General features: G+C 44.1%; 1 protein-coding gene and 1 long non-coding RNA gene across 5 annotated transcripts in view; one reads left to right on the top strand and one right to left on the bottom strand.

The window, feature by feature from the left end:
* LOC309636047 overlaps positions 1-19,963 on the bottom strand; it is a 197,408-nt gene that overhangs the window by 74,877 nt on the left and 102,568 nt on the right. The window lies entirely within an intron of this gene.
* On the top strand, positions 438-19,570 carry SLAMF7 (SLAM family member 7). Of its 4 annotated transcripts, none has more exons than XM_082406473.1 (7): positions 438-506; positions 7,601-7,933; positions 9,222-9,494; positions 9,712-9,828; positions 10,756-10,859; positions 12,984-13,046; positions 13,877-19,570. In XM_082406473.1, the coding sequence occupies exons 1-7, from the start codon at positions 452-454 to the stop codon at positions 13,946-13,948; spliced, it is 1,017 nt and encodes a 338-aa protein (XP_082262599.1). In that variant the 5' UTR covers positions 438-451; the 3' UTR covers positions 13,949-19,570. The 4 variants fall into 4 exon arrangements, with proteins under 4 accessions (XP_082262599.1, XP_082262598.1, XP_082262597.1 ...); XM_082406472.1 differs by having other exon boundaries at positions 13,874-19,570; XM_082406471.1 differs by lacking the exon at positions 13,877-19,570 and having other exon boundaries at positions 12,984-13,856.

Below are 19,963 nucleotides of genomic sequence, written 5' to 3'. Positions count from 1 at the left end.
CCACTACATGGCTTGCCTTTTTACTATTATAATGGTTTCTTTTGATTAAAAGAACTTCTTAATTTTGCTGTACTATACTCTAAGCCTTCATTTTCTCATCTGTAAACTAGGCATTATGGTAGTATTTCACTCACAGGGCTGCTATGAAGAATAAATTAAAAAATGCAGGTACTCCTGGTACTTAACAAAGCTCAATAGATATTATTATTATCCCCAGTGCCACCTTTTTGTTCTCCGTATAACCTTCTATTTCCTTCCATGTTCTCTATTCTGAACCTCTGAAAGGTCACATGGTATAACAGAAAAAGCTGGCCATATGGAGAAAATTGAGATGACTCATTCTCAATCTCATGACCCCACCTACTTAAAATCCCAGCAGGGGAAGAGATATAAGAGGGTGACTACAAGAGGGAAGTGGGTTCATTTTAGTGACTGACATCCAAAGAGCAATATGCTTGCTTCCCCAGCACGCTTCGCCTTCATCTTTCTCCTCTGCCAGCTCACAGGTGAGTCCAGCAAGATCCTCCTGTTTTACTGACTGCCTACCTCACCCTGCATGTAGCTCCAGACTCCTGGCTCCACTCTGGGCCTCTGGCTTAACTTAGGAGGCTCTGCTCCCTCATCTAATATTGCTTTTTATATCCTGTGGTCTCTGGCTCACAGAGGGCAGGAAGAGACTGGAGGGAGAGGAGAAGGAATGACTTTGGGAGTTGACTGTCCTTCTGACTGTCCCAGGGAAGGAAGGGCTGAAAGAAGTGGTGTTGGGTATCAGAAAAACCTGTGTCCTAATCTGGATTCTGCCATGAAATAGATGAAGAATGTCATCTTCCTCGGACCTCAGCCCTCCCTCATTTTGAGGGTAATTTTTAAAACAAAATGAGATGGTACAGGTGTATATTTATTTACTTAGAAATATATATTTAAAATAGTTTAATTTAAATATATTTATAACATTTATACATATACTTCTATGTTTTATATTTATGTAAATATAAATATGTATTATTTAGAAAAATATTTTAAATTATTATGCATTTAACAATCATACTGATGGCAGAGAACCTTTGAATTTTCTCTCTTAACCCAAGTAACCCAATCAGTCTCTACTTAGAAAACCAACTCATAGGTAGGCACTTTATATTTAATGCCATGAAGGGCTGAGGACTTTTCTATGCCTGTCACAGGTATTCTAGTCTTTCAAGATGTTACTATCTTCAGGGCTCTCAGAAAGGACCAGGAACCCCATAAGTTAGGAATATCTCTCTGGTCATCAAACTCATGGAGAACCACCATGAGGTCTCCCTCTGAGGATCTGGTGTGGCTGGTTCATTTATGTGTGCCCCAGGCCTGCCAGAAGAGACCTGCCCAAGCCCTCATAGTAAGTCAGGGCTCCCAATCCTTTCCTCCCTGCAACCTGGCCTCTTGAACTGTTCAGCATCAACAGACTCTCACCCTCCGTGAGTTCGTTAAAAGTTTGCAATTTTAGGAAGCACCTGGTCCTGGAACTGACCCTTACTTTAAAAACCACTCCCTGAACGGAAATGGTGATCAGAAGTGGAACTTGGGGATGGTGAAATGGGGGAGGACATGGCAGGACTTTTCAAAACCCAGGTGCCCACCTGAAACATGACCTGGGGCAGCAAGGTGCAAGTTGCAAGTGTGCACCCTGCTCCAGGAGGCTGTGATATACCTTCCGTGACTGAAAGAACAATCTGAGATTGTCGTAGAGCCTCCAGTGGGCAGGACTGTGAAAGCAGTGCTGGCCCTGGAGAAGAACTCCTGGGTTTGACTTAGTAGCTATATTATTGTGGATAAGTTTCTTAGCCTTTGAACCTCGGTCTTTACAAGTATGTAACAGAAAATGAAACTTAACTTGCAAATTATTGTGATGTTTTAAATAAGATATCAAATGCAAAACAATATAATAATAATCACCATTTATTAAGCTCCTGTTACGTCCAAGGCATTTTTCATACAATCTCCTCACAAGTCTATAAGATAGATATTATTATCCCCAAAATAGGCTCTGAGAGGTCAAGTGTCTTAGGCAAGATTACACAGCTATTAAGAGGTAGAACAGAGACTGAGTTTCCGAAGCTAGTGCTCATTTCATCACACCAGGCTAACGGCCTAATATTGTACCCTCAGAAAAAGTGTTCAACAAATGTGTATTTGAGATGAATCTTCCCCAGAGATTCCTTCCCTCTCCAGGTACATGAGGCCAAGGTAGGCACTGGAAATGCCCAAGAAGTGTAGGAAACTCCATTTCCAGGATGTGAAAGCACCAAACAAAAATCACCCTGGCCAAATTCAGAGGGACCAAGGAAGAACTCTTGCCGCCTCAGTATTCTCATCTGGAAAATGGGCACAATTTTATGATGATTATAGGATACAGTAGGGTTGAGGAGACAGTTTATAAAAGGAAATCAGAAAAAGTGGGTGAGGAGGTATTGGGGAGGTGTTGAAAAAGACCAGAAAAGACAAACAAGAGGAGCGTTTCGGAGATGAGTGAGGGGCAGAACAGTAGGAAACTTGAATATGAATGTTGCAGGTTAGAACTGGAGTGTTGGAAAAGGTAGTTGGTGAATTGGGAGGCTTGCCAGCCTCTGTTCTATGTACATCTTACATGGTACTGATTGTGAATGCCCTTTCCAAGTACATTAATTAAGGGGAATTTGGGTAAAGAGCAGTAATTTCCAAAGTCGTTTTTTTCTTTTTTAAGCAGTGGTTTCCTTTTATAAAAAGAAAACTTACACAGAAACAAACAACTCTGATGCATAGAATTGAAGCCTCCCTGATGGAGGGGGGAGTTCCATAGCCTCCACTCCATCCCTTACCCCCTTGACCTCCATCTAAGCTCCCAAGAAATACACTGAGGCACTGCCACAGACCTCAAAGGTAGCAGGGGCACAGCTTGGGAAACCTTGCCTTAGGAGCCCTTGTTACTAATCCTGACCTTCCACTCACTTGGCACACATCACTATAACCTTCAGAGCACCAGGCTCTTCATCTATAAAATAGGATTGGACTAAGTAGTCCCTAAAATTCCTCCTAGCTTTGAGATGCTCTGGTCCTTGGTTTCCATGGTGAGGGTGGCATGACACGCTGGTGCATTCTGATAGAGGCACCCAGTACTGGAAGAGGTGCTCGGGGACTGGGCTGGCAAGCAGGAGGTGGGCTTTGCACACTCCGCTATGCCGAGGTCTTCCTCCTACGTCACCATCCCTTGATTCTGGCTGTACTGATGGTGTCCCTTCCTCCTAATTTGGCTCCCTCCCTCCACTCAACACATGAGCCTTGGGGGAACAGGTTAAGGGGAGGAGGTGACAGCCAAAAGGAAAGGCAGGTGGCAAAAGGGAAGAGCTGTTGTCCGTTCTTGTTATGAAGAGCATCTTAGGGCTGAATCTCCTGGTGCCAAAAATACCTGAGACTTGGCCAGGGCAGAAAGCAAAGGGTCTCCTGTCCCAGCTCCCTCAACCTCCAAAAGTAGGTTGGTGGGGATGCTTGCCATAGGAATTATCTCCCTGCGTGGTGATTGGACTTATCTTTTGCTGTGAATTAGCCAGTGACTGATGTATAGGCGTTAGGGTCCAGACCACCTTCTAAGAAGCTTACCTTACTGAGAAGCCATCCAAAGAAGTTTTGGGAAATCTCACTTTTAGCTATTCTTGCAGAAATGAGACCAAAAAGTGGGAAGCTTTCTCAAAGCCTGTCCCTTATAGCACTACTGCCTGTCGTTCCCTCTTGCCTCCCACCGTGTCTCAGACTGCTCTGTACTTCTCAAAATGTTTTCACATCTGTATTCACCCTTCATCCTTCCCTAAATCCTGGTGAATAAAGGTTATTCTTTTTCTCCTATGAGAGGTGAGAACACTGAAATTCAAAGTGGTAGTGGGAGGTAGCAGCGGAAAGAATGCAGGCCTCTAGAGGAGATGGGGGAACGCACTAGCTTCTCATGTCACATCTGCCACTTTCCAGTTTGGGGCCTTGGGAAAGTCACTCAGCATCTTGGAGCCCCAATGTCTTCATCTATAAAGTGCAGCTTAACGTTTATCACATGGAGTTGACTTGAGGATCAAGAACGAGAATACCCATTAAACCAAGTATTCATTGCTGGAGTTATTATTACAGAGGAACCAGAATGGAACCCAGGTCTCCTGACCCCCAGTTAGGCCAGACCTCTAACTTTTTTACACTGCTGCATGTTGCTTGGGAGAAGAGGCCATCTCCACCCGTCCCTGGATGAGACTCCAGACCCCATCACCAGGTGATCTGGAACCTAATGCCTGTAGATCAATGATCCGCTAACTCACAGCAAAATGGTATGTCCAGTCACCACCCAGGGGAATAGCTCCTCATGGGGAATATAAAGTGGAAAATGAAGTGACATTCATGGTGGAATTTCAGAGGGTAGGTGTGAGAAAGAGTTGAAGACTTCCTCAGGGAAGGGCTTTGAACTAGGATTTATGGGTCTTAAATAAGGTTTAGATGGACACAGAAAAGGATAAAACACCAATAAAAGCGTGAGTTAGGACATAAACTGAGGATAAGCTGAAGGAGGAGCCCTGACTGCTTGTCTGGTGGTAGTAAGTGGGTGGCAGTCCAAGGCTTCATATCTTCCCACAGCATCAACTTTTGCTGGCCTAGGAACAAAAGCCCTGGGCTTCTCTCAGATACAATCAACCTGGGACATGTGATACCCCTGAACTAATTACTATGCAGAGGAAGGCTACCACTTGAGTTGAGTTACCAAACCATATGGTTGCTAAAAAATGAGGAAGGAGTGAAATGTATACAGAGGAGGCAAGTTACAACATTCACCACATTAATCCAGGTGGGAGGGTAGATGAGTCTCATGGGGCCCAATCCTCCCTGGCCTTGTAGATAGGTGCTAGTAGCTACTCATTCTCTAGGGCCTTCTGATCACACAGGTCATGTTACATCCCCCACCCCCATCATGTGTTCCCTAAGTACTGTCATTTCCCCTTTCACAGCATATGTTGTTACTTATTTAATGACTCTCTCCCAACTCCATGAGTGCAAGGATCATGACTATCTTGCTCCCCAGTTATACCCTCAGCTCCTACAGAGTGCCAGGCACAAGTATGGAACTAAACAAATTCTTGTTAAAGGAAGGAATGACTGAATGAGCAGAGCATGACTTACCTAGACATGGTAAAACCCTATAGGGTCACACACCACAGGTGGAGAAGCCATCAGAGAAAGGGGAGCTTCAGTTCAGTCTTAGAAGCTGAGAAGAGAAGTGTCTTGTTTCTGGATCCCCTTTCACAGTCAACTGGGAAGAGGAAACAAAACTGCTTAGGACTTAACCAACCCAGCCCCCTAATGTCTGAGCTCACATTTAGGGAATGGCATGGAACTACTTTCTTCTTTTATGACTCTTCTCCTCACCCTGAAGATACAATAAAGATAGAACAATATCCTCCATCTAGGTTCATGTTGGCAATTTGCACTGTATTGTCCTCCAATTTCACTCTAACAAGGAACAATGCATTTGGAGATATTTTCTTATATCTCCACACAATTAACATTTCTTAAAATGTACCCTAGGAAGATAGCACCATGTTTACAAAGATGTGAAAAGAACAATTAATTATTCATGGCTTAAGTGCACGCACACATGCTAAAACACTAAAGCCACATCCTTACAATTTTGTCACCTCCTTGACATATACATGTCCCCCAAACCTCACATGCAAATTAAAATACTCAAAGATGCCCTAATCCAAGAATTGCACCTACTTGTGGGCAAGTGATATCCAATCTTTATTTGACTGCAAAATATTCACCCCTTCCATCTCATGGTTGAAGTAAAAGAATGAATACATTAATTGATAAATCAAAAATTCAAATAAAACTGGTCTTGTCTATAACATTTACTGGAAATGTTTTGACACCCCATGAGATGATCAAAGAGAGAGTAATGAGAAACCATCCTCCCTTAGTATTAGAAAAGCAGGGAGGGCAGCTTTTTGGAAACTCAGCTTACTTAACAGGATGACTTGATAAAGGCTTGAGTGATCCAAAGTATATATGCATATATATAAATTATAGGGGACAAATGTTTGAAAACAGGAATCAGCTCCTAAAAGGAATTTACTCAGGAAGAGAAACCAGTACTTTTAGAGATAAATTTAGCAAAAAATTTGGTCAAGATCCAAGACCTGTTATCAAGGGGCTAGGTCAACATTTGGTAACACCAGATTCCCTTAATCTGGGGGCACTGGTAGAGCAGCTTGTACTTGAAGGAAGGTCACCAAAGGACTTGAATGGTAAATCGGGATTCCATGAGACCCCAGGGCTTCAGATTTGACACCTGAGCCCTTGAGGGAACTGAAGAAGGGGACTAATGGAAAGGGCTGGAGCTGGCACAAATGCCAAGGGACCCTCAAATTGAGCCATAGAGGAAAGAGTCCAGGCTCCAGGGCTGCAGTGACACTGGGTTAAATCCTGAAATTATCAGCTGCTAGCTTTGTGCCCTTGGAAAAGCTACTTAGGTTTTTTTGAATCTCAGGTTTGTTTTTTTTAAATCAAATCCAGTTAACAAACTTTTGCTGTAAAGGGCCAAATACTAAAATTTTAAGCTTTGCAGGCAGTATGATCTCTGTCACAACTATCCAACTCAGCCTTTGTAGTTGAAAAGCAGCCATAGACAATGTGCAATGGAAAGAACATGGCTGTGTTCCAATAAAACTTTATTTTCAAAAACAGGGGGCAGGCCAGGTTTGGCCCATGAGCTATTTATTAGGTTGCTGCTCAGTTGACCACTTCTGGAAGCTTTTCCAGCAGACATTCTTAACTGTTTTTCACCTGGAGCCACAAAATCAGTGATGGTTGTTTGCAAGTCATGCTTTCTGAGGTGAATTAAGATTGCAGTGAAACAGAAATTTGGGAGGCAGGGAGCAGTAAAGCCCTACTACAATTCCTGATAGTTCAGGGTAAACATCACAAGGTAGCCTGGGCATATTCCAGAGCTCCCAGTCACTCACCCTTTTCCTTTCCACTCAAGGAAGGATATTGGAATTCAAGTGAATGAGAACCTCATTTGGGGATGATCTTGAATTCACTCCCATCTACCATAAAATAGAAAGATAAATCATCCTCAAACTTCTAAGCTACCACTATCTTTAAAAACTTAGAGCTTGCCTCCTGGTGCCCTGGTTTGTGCTTGAGAACTTCTGCCCCAGGTCAGATAGACTGCTACCTTCTTCATCTGCAACACAATCAGCTCTCCCAGGAGCAATCTGGGAGTCCTAAATGGAGCTTGGACAGTAACCTTCCCACTTGTCACCCCACAGGAACTTGTCAAGGATGCAGCCGACGTCATGGTCTACCTCAGAGCTTGGTCTTTTCAGCCAGAGATCTCTGGGAATGGGGTGGGTTCGCCTGTAGTCACCCCTTTCAGGCAGAGAGTTCTGACCTCAGTGCCTTTGTGTGAGTGAGGTTCCAAAGGGTTTCCCAGGACTGGTTGGGTTAGACTGAGAGGGTTTCTTGGGACCTTTCCGGGACCTAAAGGGAGTGAGTAATTGGTGGCAAGGGCAGGAACTCAGGTTTATTTTATGGTTCTCTGTTTCTGCAGGGCCAGCAGCCTCTGGAGTACTGAAGAAGCTAGTTGGTGCCCTTGGTGGGTCTGTGACTTTCCCACTGAATCTCTCAGTAGATCCAATTGACAGCATTATCTGGGTCTTCAACACAACCACTCTCGTCACCATACAGCCAAAGTTGGCAGACAAAAAAGCCGTTATCATAGTGACCCAACATCGTAACAAGGAAAGGGTGAATTTCCCACATGAAGGCTACTCCCTGAGGCTCAGCAAACTGAAGAAGAATGACTCAGGTGTCTACCGTGTGGAGATATACAGCTCAACCCTCCAGGATCCCCTCACCCAGGAGTATGAGCTGCGGGTCTATGGTGAGCAGAATCAGTTCCAAAGGTGGATGACTGCCTTCTTAAAATGGTGAACTCCCTGATATTGGAGCTGTTCAAACAAAGGCTGGATAAACCCTTGGCAATAAAGTGGAAGAGGGAACTCGTGCGTGGATGAAGTAGATATAGTCAACCCTTGAAGTCCCCTCTTAGAGATTCTGTAAGAAGGACTGTGGTGGAGCAGATAGGCGTTATGAGAAGTGACAATCACGCAGGTCAAATGTTGGCTTCTCTACTTACTAGTTACATGGCCTTAGACAAGTTACTTGATCTCTTTGAAACTTCATTTCCATATCTGTAATGGGGAGTAAAGTGATACCTATCTTAGAAAGATTATCAGGTATAACTATCAATCACACCTCTTCCCCTGAATATTCTAACCAAATGAGAAATAGACACAAGAATTAGAAAGGAAGATAAAAATATCAACTTTGTTTTTTCTGGTAAAGCTGGATAATAAAAATACTTTCTCCCAAGTCTAGACTTTGGTGCCTATTCAGGGAAAATGAACTTATGAAACAATTACTCAACCAGCTACAAGAATAGCTGCCTCTCTCACTGAGCTGCAATATCAGGGACACCAGGAGATGGGCCTGCAGGTTTGCTTGTAGGAGGTAGACCATGCACCTTAATCCAGATGTGTCCTCCATATAGACATAGTTGAAAAGAATGGAAGACATGCATTCTGCAGGCAAACTAGTGGGGTGGGGGGGGTGGGGGGAGAGCAAACCACATTTACACAACAATCATAACAGCTCAAATATGTAAATAGAGAAATGTAGTTGAGGGATGTCAGACTCACCATCTCAGCAATGAAACAATTGCTCATCCTCTGAAAGAATGAGCACAAGGTAGAGAGGGGAACCAGAAGTGTTGCTCCAATACCTTTGTTCTCTCCTAGAGAGTAAAGTGAGTCTCTTCAAGGAAGCCTGAGGACAGGGGAATAGGGAGCCTCCAAAAAAGATAAAACTAATGAACATCTAAAATGCTTTTAACACAGTGCTTGCCATATGTCTGTGCTTAGTAAATGGCAGCTCATTCTTGTTGCACTGTAAATATTTCTACTACTATTGTTGTTTTATGGCTGTGGGCAATCTGACCTAGATAGTTCTCTTCCCCAGATAAGAATGAGAATTCTGCTCTGAACTACTGTTTCCTCTCCACTCTGTAGCACACCAGGGAGATTCAGGTCCAAGGTTTACAAGAATAATGCAGAAAAAAGGAGGGCTATGGGCATAGTTTCCACACTTGGTTGTCTGTTTCTCTTTTACAGAGCACCTGTCAAAGCCCAAAGTCATCATAGGTCTGCAGAACAATAAGAATGGCACATGTGTAACCAATCTGACATGTTCCATGGAACAGGGAGGAGAGGATGTAACTTACAGCTGGAAGTCCCTGGGACAGGCGACCAATGAGTCTCATAGTGGCTCCATCCTCCCCATATCCTGGAGGCAGGAGAAAAGGGACATGACCTTCATCTGCATGGCCAGAAACCCCATCAGCAGCAATTCCTCAAACCCCATCTTTGCCTGGAACCTCTGTGAAGGTGACTGTCTCTCTTCTCTCTCCAGGAGCCACTGGTCTTAGGACCTATATCTTCTTCAGCTCCTGGTCCCCCATGGGAACAAGCCCTTTCTGAAAACTGGAAGCCCTGGGGAAGTCATCAGACTGGGAGGAAGGTTACAATTGCTCCAAAAGTTGGGTCATTTTCCCTAGCTGACTCTTCTCCTTGCCCTGTGCCTCCATCCATTCTCTCTTTAAAGGTGCTGCTGGTGGCCTGGCTACCTCTGTGATCCTGAAACTCCTGTTGTCACTCATCCTGCTCTGTTTCATTGCACTGGTGCTAATTATTTTGATCATACGAAGAGAAAGAAGAAAAGGTACAGCATAAACTATTTTTGTCTTCACCCTCAATCATGCATTTTCTCCCTCATTCATTCAACAGTATGTTGGATTGTGTGCCAAGCTTGGTGCTAGGCACTAAGGATGCAGAAATGAAGAAGCCATCATCTCTGCCCTAAAGGACAGCACCATCCATCTGTACTCCTTAGTTCTGGAGTGGAGAGAATACCTGAGCCCTTAACTTCTCTCCTAAGGCCAGGGTTCTCCTAGTTCCTTCTCCAGTGCCTGCCCTTCTCCTTCCCCCCAGAGGGACTTACTAGTGTATCCCTCCTGCTGACACAGGTCACACACTGCTGACTCTGCTCCCCTGACTGGGAGGCCATGGCCTCCAACTCTGAGGTCCACAAACCAGCACCGTCCGTTCAGCCCATCCCTGTCAGAGCCCCCAATCCATCCCTGTTCTCTCCATTGGATCAACTCCAGAGACTTCTCTCTACTCCCCACCTCAGTCTAGATACATTACTCCTGGAGAAGCCTTTCTCTGTCTTTCTCCAGGCTGTACCCCATGCTCTGTGTCCCTAAACCCTGCTGATTTGTCTTCTCGGGTTCCCACTGATACTGTCCACTCAGGGTATTGGGGAGGGACCTAAGCGCTGGTTGGGTATGAACTGCAGACTTTGAGATATTCTCTCCCTCCTGGAAACACTGTAAAAGCATTTCTGATCTCCTCTGCTTCCTCTTTTGGTTGCCTTTGTCCAGAAATTGGGAAGTGAAGTGATGAGGGTGACCAGTTCATCTTGGGGTTCCTGGGTTTAGCACTGAAAGTCTCATGTCCTGGAAAACCCTTGAGTTACAGGGAAATCAAGATGGTTGGCCACCCTAAGTGGGTCATCCAGATGGTGGGCCAATGAGGGTGGCCAGTGGAAGGAGGAGCCAGCTCTGATTCTCTCCCATCTTGGTTTCAGAGTTCATTGAAGAGAAGAAGGGACTGAACCTTCATCCAGAAACTCTTAACTACTCCCCCGCTTTTGAAGAGACCTCGGAGTATGACATAATCTCTTACTTTAATGTGAGTTCTTTCCCATCTTTCCTGGGGCCTGATTCTCCTCTCTGAGGCCCTCCTTGTTTTACTTGAGATTTTTTCATGGATTTGGGCAACATGGGAAATGAAAATGTATAACCCTTTAAACCCAATGTACCTGTGTCTCCCCCAAGTATTTATGGATTCTCTCTTGTGCAGGAACTGGTGGCCCCTGGAGCATCTGGTTCTGACCTAGCCAGTAACGTTCACACTGTGATCTACGGGATCACTCCTTCCCCTCCACTGTTCAAAATGGCCACTCAACAGACCCAATTCCTTTTGCATAGGATGGCGGGTAGAGAAATGTGACTTTGACATGATGTTTGAGTTATGGTGTCAGAAAACTGGCTTTAGAGATGCCATTTCCTCTGAGGCAACTCAAGGAACCATCAGGAGGGGGCTCAGAGGGTCCATGGTGGCTCTGGGCCCTCACTCAAGGCTTCCCAAGTGTGGGTCGCCAAGCTGCAGTGAATGAACACAAGGTTAATTCAAAGAAAACTCTTTGAAAAGAAAATCTTAAGACTAAGGTTTAAAGAAATACAAATAACAAGAGACAATTTGGAGACAGGAACTACGTAGACAGCTTCAAAATGTCCACTGGCAAAAATCATTGCAGCCAAGGCTAGGCTTGCTCCTTAGAGGTCATAGTGTCCTTTCCACATTGGCCCACTTAATGAAGAAATAAAAGCACTTTGGAGCTTCAAAAATCTTAGTTTTGGGCTTCCCTGGTGGCGCAGTGGTTGAGAATCTGCCTGCCAATGCAGGGGACACGGGTTCGAGCCCTGGTCTGGGAAGATCCCACATGCCGCGGAGAAACTAGGCCCGTGAGCCACAACTACTGAGCCTGCGCGTCTGGGGCCTATGCTCCGCAACAAGAGAGGCCGCGATAGTGAGAGGCCCGCGCACCGCACCGCGATGAAGAGTGGCCCCCGCTTGCCGCAACTAGAGAAAGCCCTCGCACAGAAACGAAGACCCAACACAGCCAAAAATTAATTAATTAATTAATTAACTTAAAAAAAAAAATCTTAGTTTTACTCCAGCCTTCAGTGTCTCCTGATCAGGATGCATCTTCTTACACTTATCCACAACTTTTCCAAGAGGAGATATTATGTTTCCTCTTCGAAGTTGTTGGTGTCCTGAGAGCTCCTTCCTTCCTCACAGGGGCGACCTCTTTGTGCTTCACTCAGCCCGGCTTCTGTCAAAATTGATCACTTTATCACCATCCTCCCTCTTCCCCTGCTCAAGACACATTCCCTGGAGACCACAAGACTGTCCAGTGACTGTCCAGTGAAATAAATTTCACTGACCCAGGATATTTTTCTCCAGCCTGGAAGGAGCTTTTGTTATTGCTGTCGTTGTTTTGTTTTGTTTTGTCCCTTTAGTCATCATTTCTGATTTGCTCCATAAGCTCTTTTGACTGATGGAAAAGTTTATTTCCAACATTGACAATATGATTTCAAATTATCCTTTAATCACCTTAGGAGGCTCATAGCTCATAGGACTTAATATATCTTATATATTTATTAAGTAATTTAAACAAGATACAGTTTTAAAATAATGCAATTTCTTCTTTTTTAAAATTTATTTATTTTTGGCTGCATTGGGTCCTCGTTGCTGTGCGTGGGCTTTCTCTAGTTGTGGTGAGCGGGGGCTACTCTTCGTTGTGGTTCGCGGTCTTCTCGTTGTAGTGACTTCACTTGTTGAGGAGCACGGGTTCTAGGCACGTGGGTTTCAGTAGTTGCGGCTTGCGGCTCTAGAGCACAGGCTCAGTAGTCGTGGTGCACGGGCTTAGTTGCTCTGTGGCATGTGGAATCTTCCCGGACCAGGGCTCAAACCCACGTCTCCTGCATTGGCAGGCAGATTCTTAACCACTGCACTACCAAGGAAGCCCACAATTGCTTCTTGAAAAATGTCATTAATAATTACAATAGCAGTCACTGACAAGAGCACTTCCCACTCCCCCATTCTGGCTCCAGAACCCTCTCTTCTCTCTCACCCTCTCCTCCCACCTCTGTTTTCCCTTCTCTGGATTCTGGTTGTCTCTTTGGCCTTGTCTATGTGACCCAGGGGGTTGGTGATGATTTCTTTTGTTTGTTTTTTGTTTTTTAACAGAGCACTATACCAGAGGAAAATGCAGTAAATACACTTTATTCCACTGTGAAAATACCCCCAAAGGTAAGAAGCTTTAGAGCTGAGTTTTATCTTAGCTGTCCCATCCTTCTTCCTTTTTCAAGTTTAGCTAGAATTTCTTGGGCCCCAGGGATCTCATTTTCCCTGTTACTAAAAGGCACACCAGGATACCCATTCCCTTTGCTTAAGGTTACACAAGTATGTGGGGAATAGAAGAGAATTGTGTTTTAAGAGTGAAAATGGGGGTAATGTGGAACAAATAGAGTAGGAGAGAGGTTCCAGGCGGGATCAATAGGGAAAATCAGCAGGATCCTGACTGAGGGCATGGGAAAAGTTCCATGGCTTAGGCTGTGCCTGGGAGAAAGGGATGGCTGGGGAGACAACTCCGGCTTGTTTCTGAGCCACTAGCAAACTGGAGGCAGGAGAGTGTTCCTCTTCTTTTCCATGGTCTAGCTATGTTACATGTGATTTGCAACTTCTCCCCAGTCAAGCTACTAACGTAGTAAGCTTTTAAAGCTTATTCCTTCACAGATCACGCTTGGCAGAAGCAGGGATACCTTCCTGTCTCCTCTCCCAACCACATCAGAAAAATGAGGATGGGTAAAACACTTTGCCTAGTAATAGGAAAGGTTGGTTTGGATAGATTATTAGAAGGAAAGTTGAGTTCATTAAGCATTCAACAAGATAAATGTGGGTTAGGCTTGAGGAGTAGTTTTTCTAAAGTCGAAATGATTAAACAATGGGAGCAAGCATAGCGAGAGGTTTGGGTTGGGTACCCTTGGCAATGAAGAGTGTCTGGGATGGTGGGGTCTCCTGGGGGGGGTCCATAGTTCTGCTCCTCTCCAGTGTTCTGCATCCTTATGTCTGCCCAGCAGGTGGAGAAATCCCACTCACTGCCCACGTTGCCAGACACACCAAGGCAATTTACCCATGAGAATGTCATCTAAGCAGCCATGTGTTCCAAAGAAAATGGTCAAAAGAATTCACTGACTTGACCAAAAACATCAAGGAAGAATGAAGGACACTGACTTCCTTCCAGAATAAAGTATCCCTTAGGCTCCTTCAGACTTAAGAGTTCCTAATCCGGGAATTTCCTGGTGGTCCAGTGGTTAGGGCTCTGTGCTTTCACTGCTGAGGGCCGGGGTTCAATCCTTGGTTGGGGAACTAAAATCCCACAAGCAGTGTGGTGAGGCCAAAAAAAAAAAAAGAGAGAGTTCTTAATCCTACCCACTGCTGAGAAATCTCTTCAAATCCAGAATCCCTCCTGGAAATGTGATTGGGAATTTATCAGCCAACTCAAAGCAAGGGCTTAGAAGCATCTCTGTTGAAATGTAAATGCAGTTTCACACATTTGAATGACAGCTCCCATTCCAGGGTTTGGAGATGAGGAATATACCAAGGGTTTGGTTGCCAAGAGGGCAAGAACTTCAGAGCAGGCAGCTGATGTTCCCCGCAGAAGCAGAAGACAGCAGTCAGAAATGGATTTATTTACTGACTCATCAACGACGTGCCTGACACTGTGCTGAGCTTACTGTGATTTTCGTCAGATGTGCTCTCTGTTCTCCTGAAACTGACCCTTCATGAACTACTTCCGTGGGCAGTGGCAGCAGACCTGACCACTGATTCCCAACACCCAGGGGGGTCGGGTGTGGATCCACAGGACTTGGGAGTCAAAGCGCACAAGGACAGAGAAGCCAAGTAGAAGACTCAGTTTGGCTGAGTGGAAGCTCAGAAGTGTGATTGACCACTGCCCCAGCTTCATTTACACTTTTGTGCTGCAAGGGAGAAACCCAGGCCTTAGGCCTATGCAGGAACCCATCTCAGTAGAAGAACTGCGCCTGAAGACATACTTTGAATCTATTTATAGAAGACTTGCAAACATTTAAAGTTGTTTAATTCATTCAATGAATATTTATTAGGAACCTCTGTTAGGTGAGTCTAGCAAATAAGACAGACATGATTCCTGCCCCCATAGAGCTCACCTTTTTAGTGAAATGAGAAACATGTGGAGGGAGAGGGTTGCTTTGGATGTCTTCCTGGACACACATCTTGAATGGAAATGTTGGAAAGGGATCTGAGGTCTCAGGTCTAGGGGTGTGAAGTGTTTCCTTTATTCAAGGGAAAACAACTTCTGGAGTACAGTGCCTCACAAACAGTGCAGCACTCTTCCTGAGGGATTTTGGGCAAGAGTGAGTTTTATAGAGTTTTAGAAGAGGCAACTTAGAAACAGGGCATGATTGGCTAAGAGGTGGGGATTTCCCTATAAGTTCTAGTTTCTAGGGCAAGGTGAGCTAGGGAAAGCTGAGTTGGAGGATTGTGATTAGTGGATGTTAGGTTCCTGGACAGGTGTTTCCCATAAGTGCAGGCTGACTTAGGCTTAGATTCGTGATGTGGGCTGGACCACTGGGGTAGCTGCCATTTTGTGGGTCCAAATATATGAATTATTAGAAATAAGGTGGAGAAATGTGTGTTAAAGTTTGTGAAGGGAGAAGATATCTGCTCTGTGTGGAAAGGCCCACATGGGAGAAGAGCAAGGCCACTGGCTGACAGCCAAGCTGAGCTTCCAGCCAGCAGCCAGCACCAACTGCCAGCCATGAGAGGGAAGCCATTTTGTATATTCCATCATTCTTGGCACCTCAGCCAATACCACGTGAAGCAGAAGAACCAGCTAGGCAATCCAGAGAATAGTGAGAAATTTAAAAATTGTTGTTTTAAACCATGAGAGAGAGAGAGAGAGAATGAGGGGGGGGGGAGGGAAGGAGGGAGGGAGAGGGATGGAGAGAGAGAGAGAAAGAAAGAGGAAATATCTAGAAAAAAAAAACCTTCAGATATAAAATGGCCAATGTAAGAGATAATAAGCCTTCAAGAAAAAAACTAAAAGGGAGGGGACCAAGAGAACAGTCTGAGGCTGATTTGAGGGGAAACAAATGTGAGTAGGAGGCAGTCCCCCAGCTCTGAGGAACCTGGAGGAGGGCCCAGCTGGCCTCCACGTGGAGCCGTGCAGATGTAGATGAGAAAAAATAATTTTTCTCTGCCCTTCTGGGTTCTTGGTTGAGACCCCATAATAAAAAGATTAACAGAAGAAAAACAAACACGTTTAATAACAAGTATTCCTCCTATATACATGTGAGATACCCAGGAAAACTGAATAAACCTTCCTGAAATGGCCTCTTCCATCAACATCTCCAGACAAAAGAAGACGGAGGTGGGGGCAGTTATGGGAGGTTATCAGGCAAAGCACGGTACCACATGGTTGTTTTGCAGTTTTAAATCACTGCCTTCTCCGTTGATGAGTTTTTAGAGATTTAATCACCCCCCTCCTCCTGGTACAGAGAAGGAGACACCCTTGCAAATGGAGATTTCTCTTGTAAATGTAAATGTCTCTTACAAAAGGGTAACTTCTACTCATTTTCAGAGCTCTTCCTATGTCTGTTGTTTCTTAAAAGTAATCAGCATAAAATAATCCTTATGCCAAAGAGACATATTTTTGAAGTGACAAATTCTGCTCCCCTTCACAGATGTGTCCTTTCTGAGACACCACATCAAATAGAGTGTGATTCACATATAAATATTGTAAATGTCTGTATTTATTACTACAATTACTTTTTTAATAAAATAAGCATGTCTTGAGGAAGATTTTTTTTTCTAATTCTCACAAATTTTGGGGTGGGGTGGGGTGGGGTGGAGTGTAGCTATAGCAGCACTTGGAGGGGAGAGTGATCTACATTGGAGCCAGAAAGAGAAGCTACCAACTAAGTATATGTGTGACGCACACTGATGCCACCTCAGCTGTGACACTGTACCACATCTTCATGGCCTAGGGTGAAGCCAGTGTGGCATTCATCATGGCACAAAATTTAAGGGAGCACCAAAACACTCAACCATCAAGGTAAATAATATTTTTGTGCAATATTTAGAAAAATCAAAATTAATGCAAAAAATCCATTACGGGTGAAGGAGTGTTTCCCTTCTTTCCCCTCTTAGTTCTTTTGGCTAGCAATTAAAATGACATAAGGCAGATTAACAGGAGAAAATCAAATTTATTACATGCACAGTAGGAATCCATATAAGTATGAAGAATTTCAAAGACAGCAAGACAAGGTGAGGTGTGTATATATTCTGGACTAAAGAGAAGAAGGTAGGGGTCTGAAGTTTCAAGGGGAAGTAAGGTAACTCACAGGAAGATAAAAAGAGTTAATGTTTGGTAAACAAATGTTTACTGGGCCATCAAAAGATAATGGGACACAGGACTTTGACCAAATGGGCTTTGCTAGGTTCTACCACTGTCTGCCACTCCTAATACTTTATATAGTTATCTATGGTGATAGCATCTTCCTGGACAGGCCTCCTATCTTAAAGTCTTTTAGGCAGTAAGGGGTAAGTTCTAGGTTCTTCCTGAGACACCAAGATTTGCAGCAGAGAAAAGGTTTATTCTTGAGACAGCCAAGTGGAGAGACAGGAGAACAAATCTCAAATCCACCTCCCCAAAGGTGAGGGGCTCAGATTATTTATGGGGTAAGAAAGCAGGGTGGTCTGAAGCATGGGGAATGTGGGAAAAGGTGAATGGAAATAAGAAAAAAAGACACAGACCTACTAGAGCATGGACTTGAGGATATGGGGAGGGGGAATGGTAAGATGTGACAAAGTGAGGGAGTGGCATGGACTTATATACACTACCAAACGTAAAATAGATAGCTAGTGGGAAGCAACCGCATAGCACAGGGAGGTCAGCTCTGTGCTTTGTGACCACCTAGAGGGGTGGGAGAGGGAGGGTGGGAGGGAGGGAAACACAAGAGGGAAGAGATATGGGAACATATGTATATGTATAACTGATTCACTTTGTTATAAAGCAGAAACTAACACACCATTGTAAAGCAATTATACTCCAATAAAGATGTTCAAATAAAAAAAAAAAAGGTGAGGTAATCATCATTCTGCACACTGCAACTAAACTACAGGCTTCTTCATAGGATGCATATTCAGAAAACGCCTGCATGCATGTCCTGAGGGTGGAGTTTTAGACCCTCTGCTGTTAAAAGGTCACCAAGAGGACACTCATGCATGCCCAGTTGGAGGGCCCGAGGTCTTAACTGGCTCGAGCTCCAACTGAACATAGCTAACTCCAAATTCCTGAAAAACAATTAAGGCAAACATCTTATCATTTAGGCTACATGACTCTTGGAGAACATGAAAGTTTTTGTAAAAACTATTAAAACAAGCTCAATCAGTGAAGGCAGGTTACAAGTTTAATGGATCTAACTGATGACTAACCTTGGTAATTTTCAGCTCAAAATAATCTGCATGCCAGAGTGGCACAACTTGGGGTGGTCTGTTCTCTGCCCCATCACTGTGATGGACAAAATATCAAAATTTTAAATAAAGAAGTGCCATGCCAAGTCAGATTGGAGACTGAAGGAAAAGGAAAAATTAGTAATACTGATTCTGTCTTTAGTCAAAATTTTGATACTTTGTTCTCTGAGCTGCGCTGCTCTTTCTCCTTCAGCCCAAAGCCAGGTGGGTCTTTAGGCAAGAGTGTGAGTCCCCCATTATTCTAAGTGGAAAAAAATACTAATTTACGGTATTCCCTAAACTGAGATGACAACCTCTCTGGGTGTTTGCCTGACTCCACTGGAGAAAATGTGTCATTGAGATTCCACTAGCATTTTGCACCCGCCTAAACCTCCCAACAACAAGTGAGTCTTCTAAGACTCCCCTCTCTCCCCACACATCCCCGACCTACAATCCCTTGCTAGGGACCAGTTACTTTCGTGTAAATTTTGTCCCATGGGTCCTCATATGACTCCTGTGGGACCAGCTCATCTGGGGTATGTATGTCCAGTTTACAGATGTTGAAACTGAAACCAAGACAAACTAGGAAACTTGCCTGAAGTTCCACACTTCAGTATGCAACCAAAGCTAGAACAAAAGCAGTGCCCTCTCCACCACCCATTATCTACTGCAGAGGAAGATGGGGCTCAAAGATTGAGAGGGGTGGTCCCCCCTCTTCCCAACTGTAGGTGGAGGAAAGGACATAGCTTTGGAGACCGTCAGGGCTGGGGTTGAGGCCCTACTAGCAGAGTAACCCTCACCAAAGACTTGGGTTCCATGAGCTTCTAGTTTCTTATCTCTAAAACCCTTATAGGGCTTGCAATGTGGGGATTATATGAAACAAGTGCTTGGCCTGTAGTTGGAGATTCACATATGGTACATGATGTTTAGGGAAAAAGACAGTACATAAAAAGTGGTTAACTTCCCGAAAGTCAACTCAGAATAAGGTAACAGAAGCATTAAAGTGGAGACTCAGCCCTTAAAAGATAAGTATCTATTATAGGGGAGAAAAAATTTCCCTTTTTTACCATCTAGGTTCGTTGGCTGGTATAATAATTAGATTGATGGAAGACAGAGTAACAGGAGAAAAACAAATTCAATTTTATACATACAGGAGACCCATAAGAATATGAGACTCAAAGGCAGTCAGACAATTAAAGCCTATATACCATCCTGAGCTAATGAAAGAAATGTGGGTCTGGGACTTCAGAGGGGTAGAAGACAACTCACAGGAAGATGAGAAGAGCCCTGCCATGCAGATAAGTGACTCAGATGAAAAAGTTGTCTCTGGTAGTAGCTCTCTTTCTGGCACAGACCCCATTTCTAAATTCTTTTAGTCAGTTTAGGGGATGGTAAAAAGCTTTTTCTGAGTTGGTTCCGTCTTGATTGCCTTCAGCTCAAAATAATCCACCTGCCAAAGTGGCACATTTTGGGGTAGAATATTCTCTTGTTAATCTTTGATTAAGGGGAAGGTCTCAGTTATAGAACCTAGAAAGGTAGAGGGTGGAAGATTGTTTTTCTTCCCTTACAACATCACAAGTGAAAAAAGTAGAATGTAAATTTTAATATGCTGTATAATTAAAACTGCTTTTTAAAAACGCCTATGCAAAAAAATTGTTGTGAAAAAATTAATC

The sequence above is a fragment of the Balaenoptera borealis genome (genome assembly GCF_965194805.1).
Source record: "Balaenoptera borealis genome assembly, chromosome: 1".
Taxonomy (NCBI): Eukaryota; Metazoa; Chordata; class Mammalia; order Artiodactyla; family Balaenopteridae; genus Balaenoptera; species Balaenoptera borealis.
Note: the sequence above shows the minus strand (reverse complement) of the source record. Positions and strands in the feature narration are given on the sequence as shown.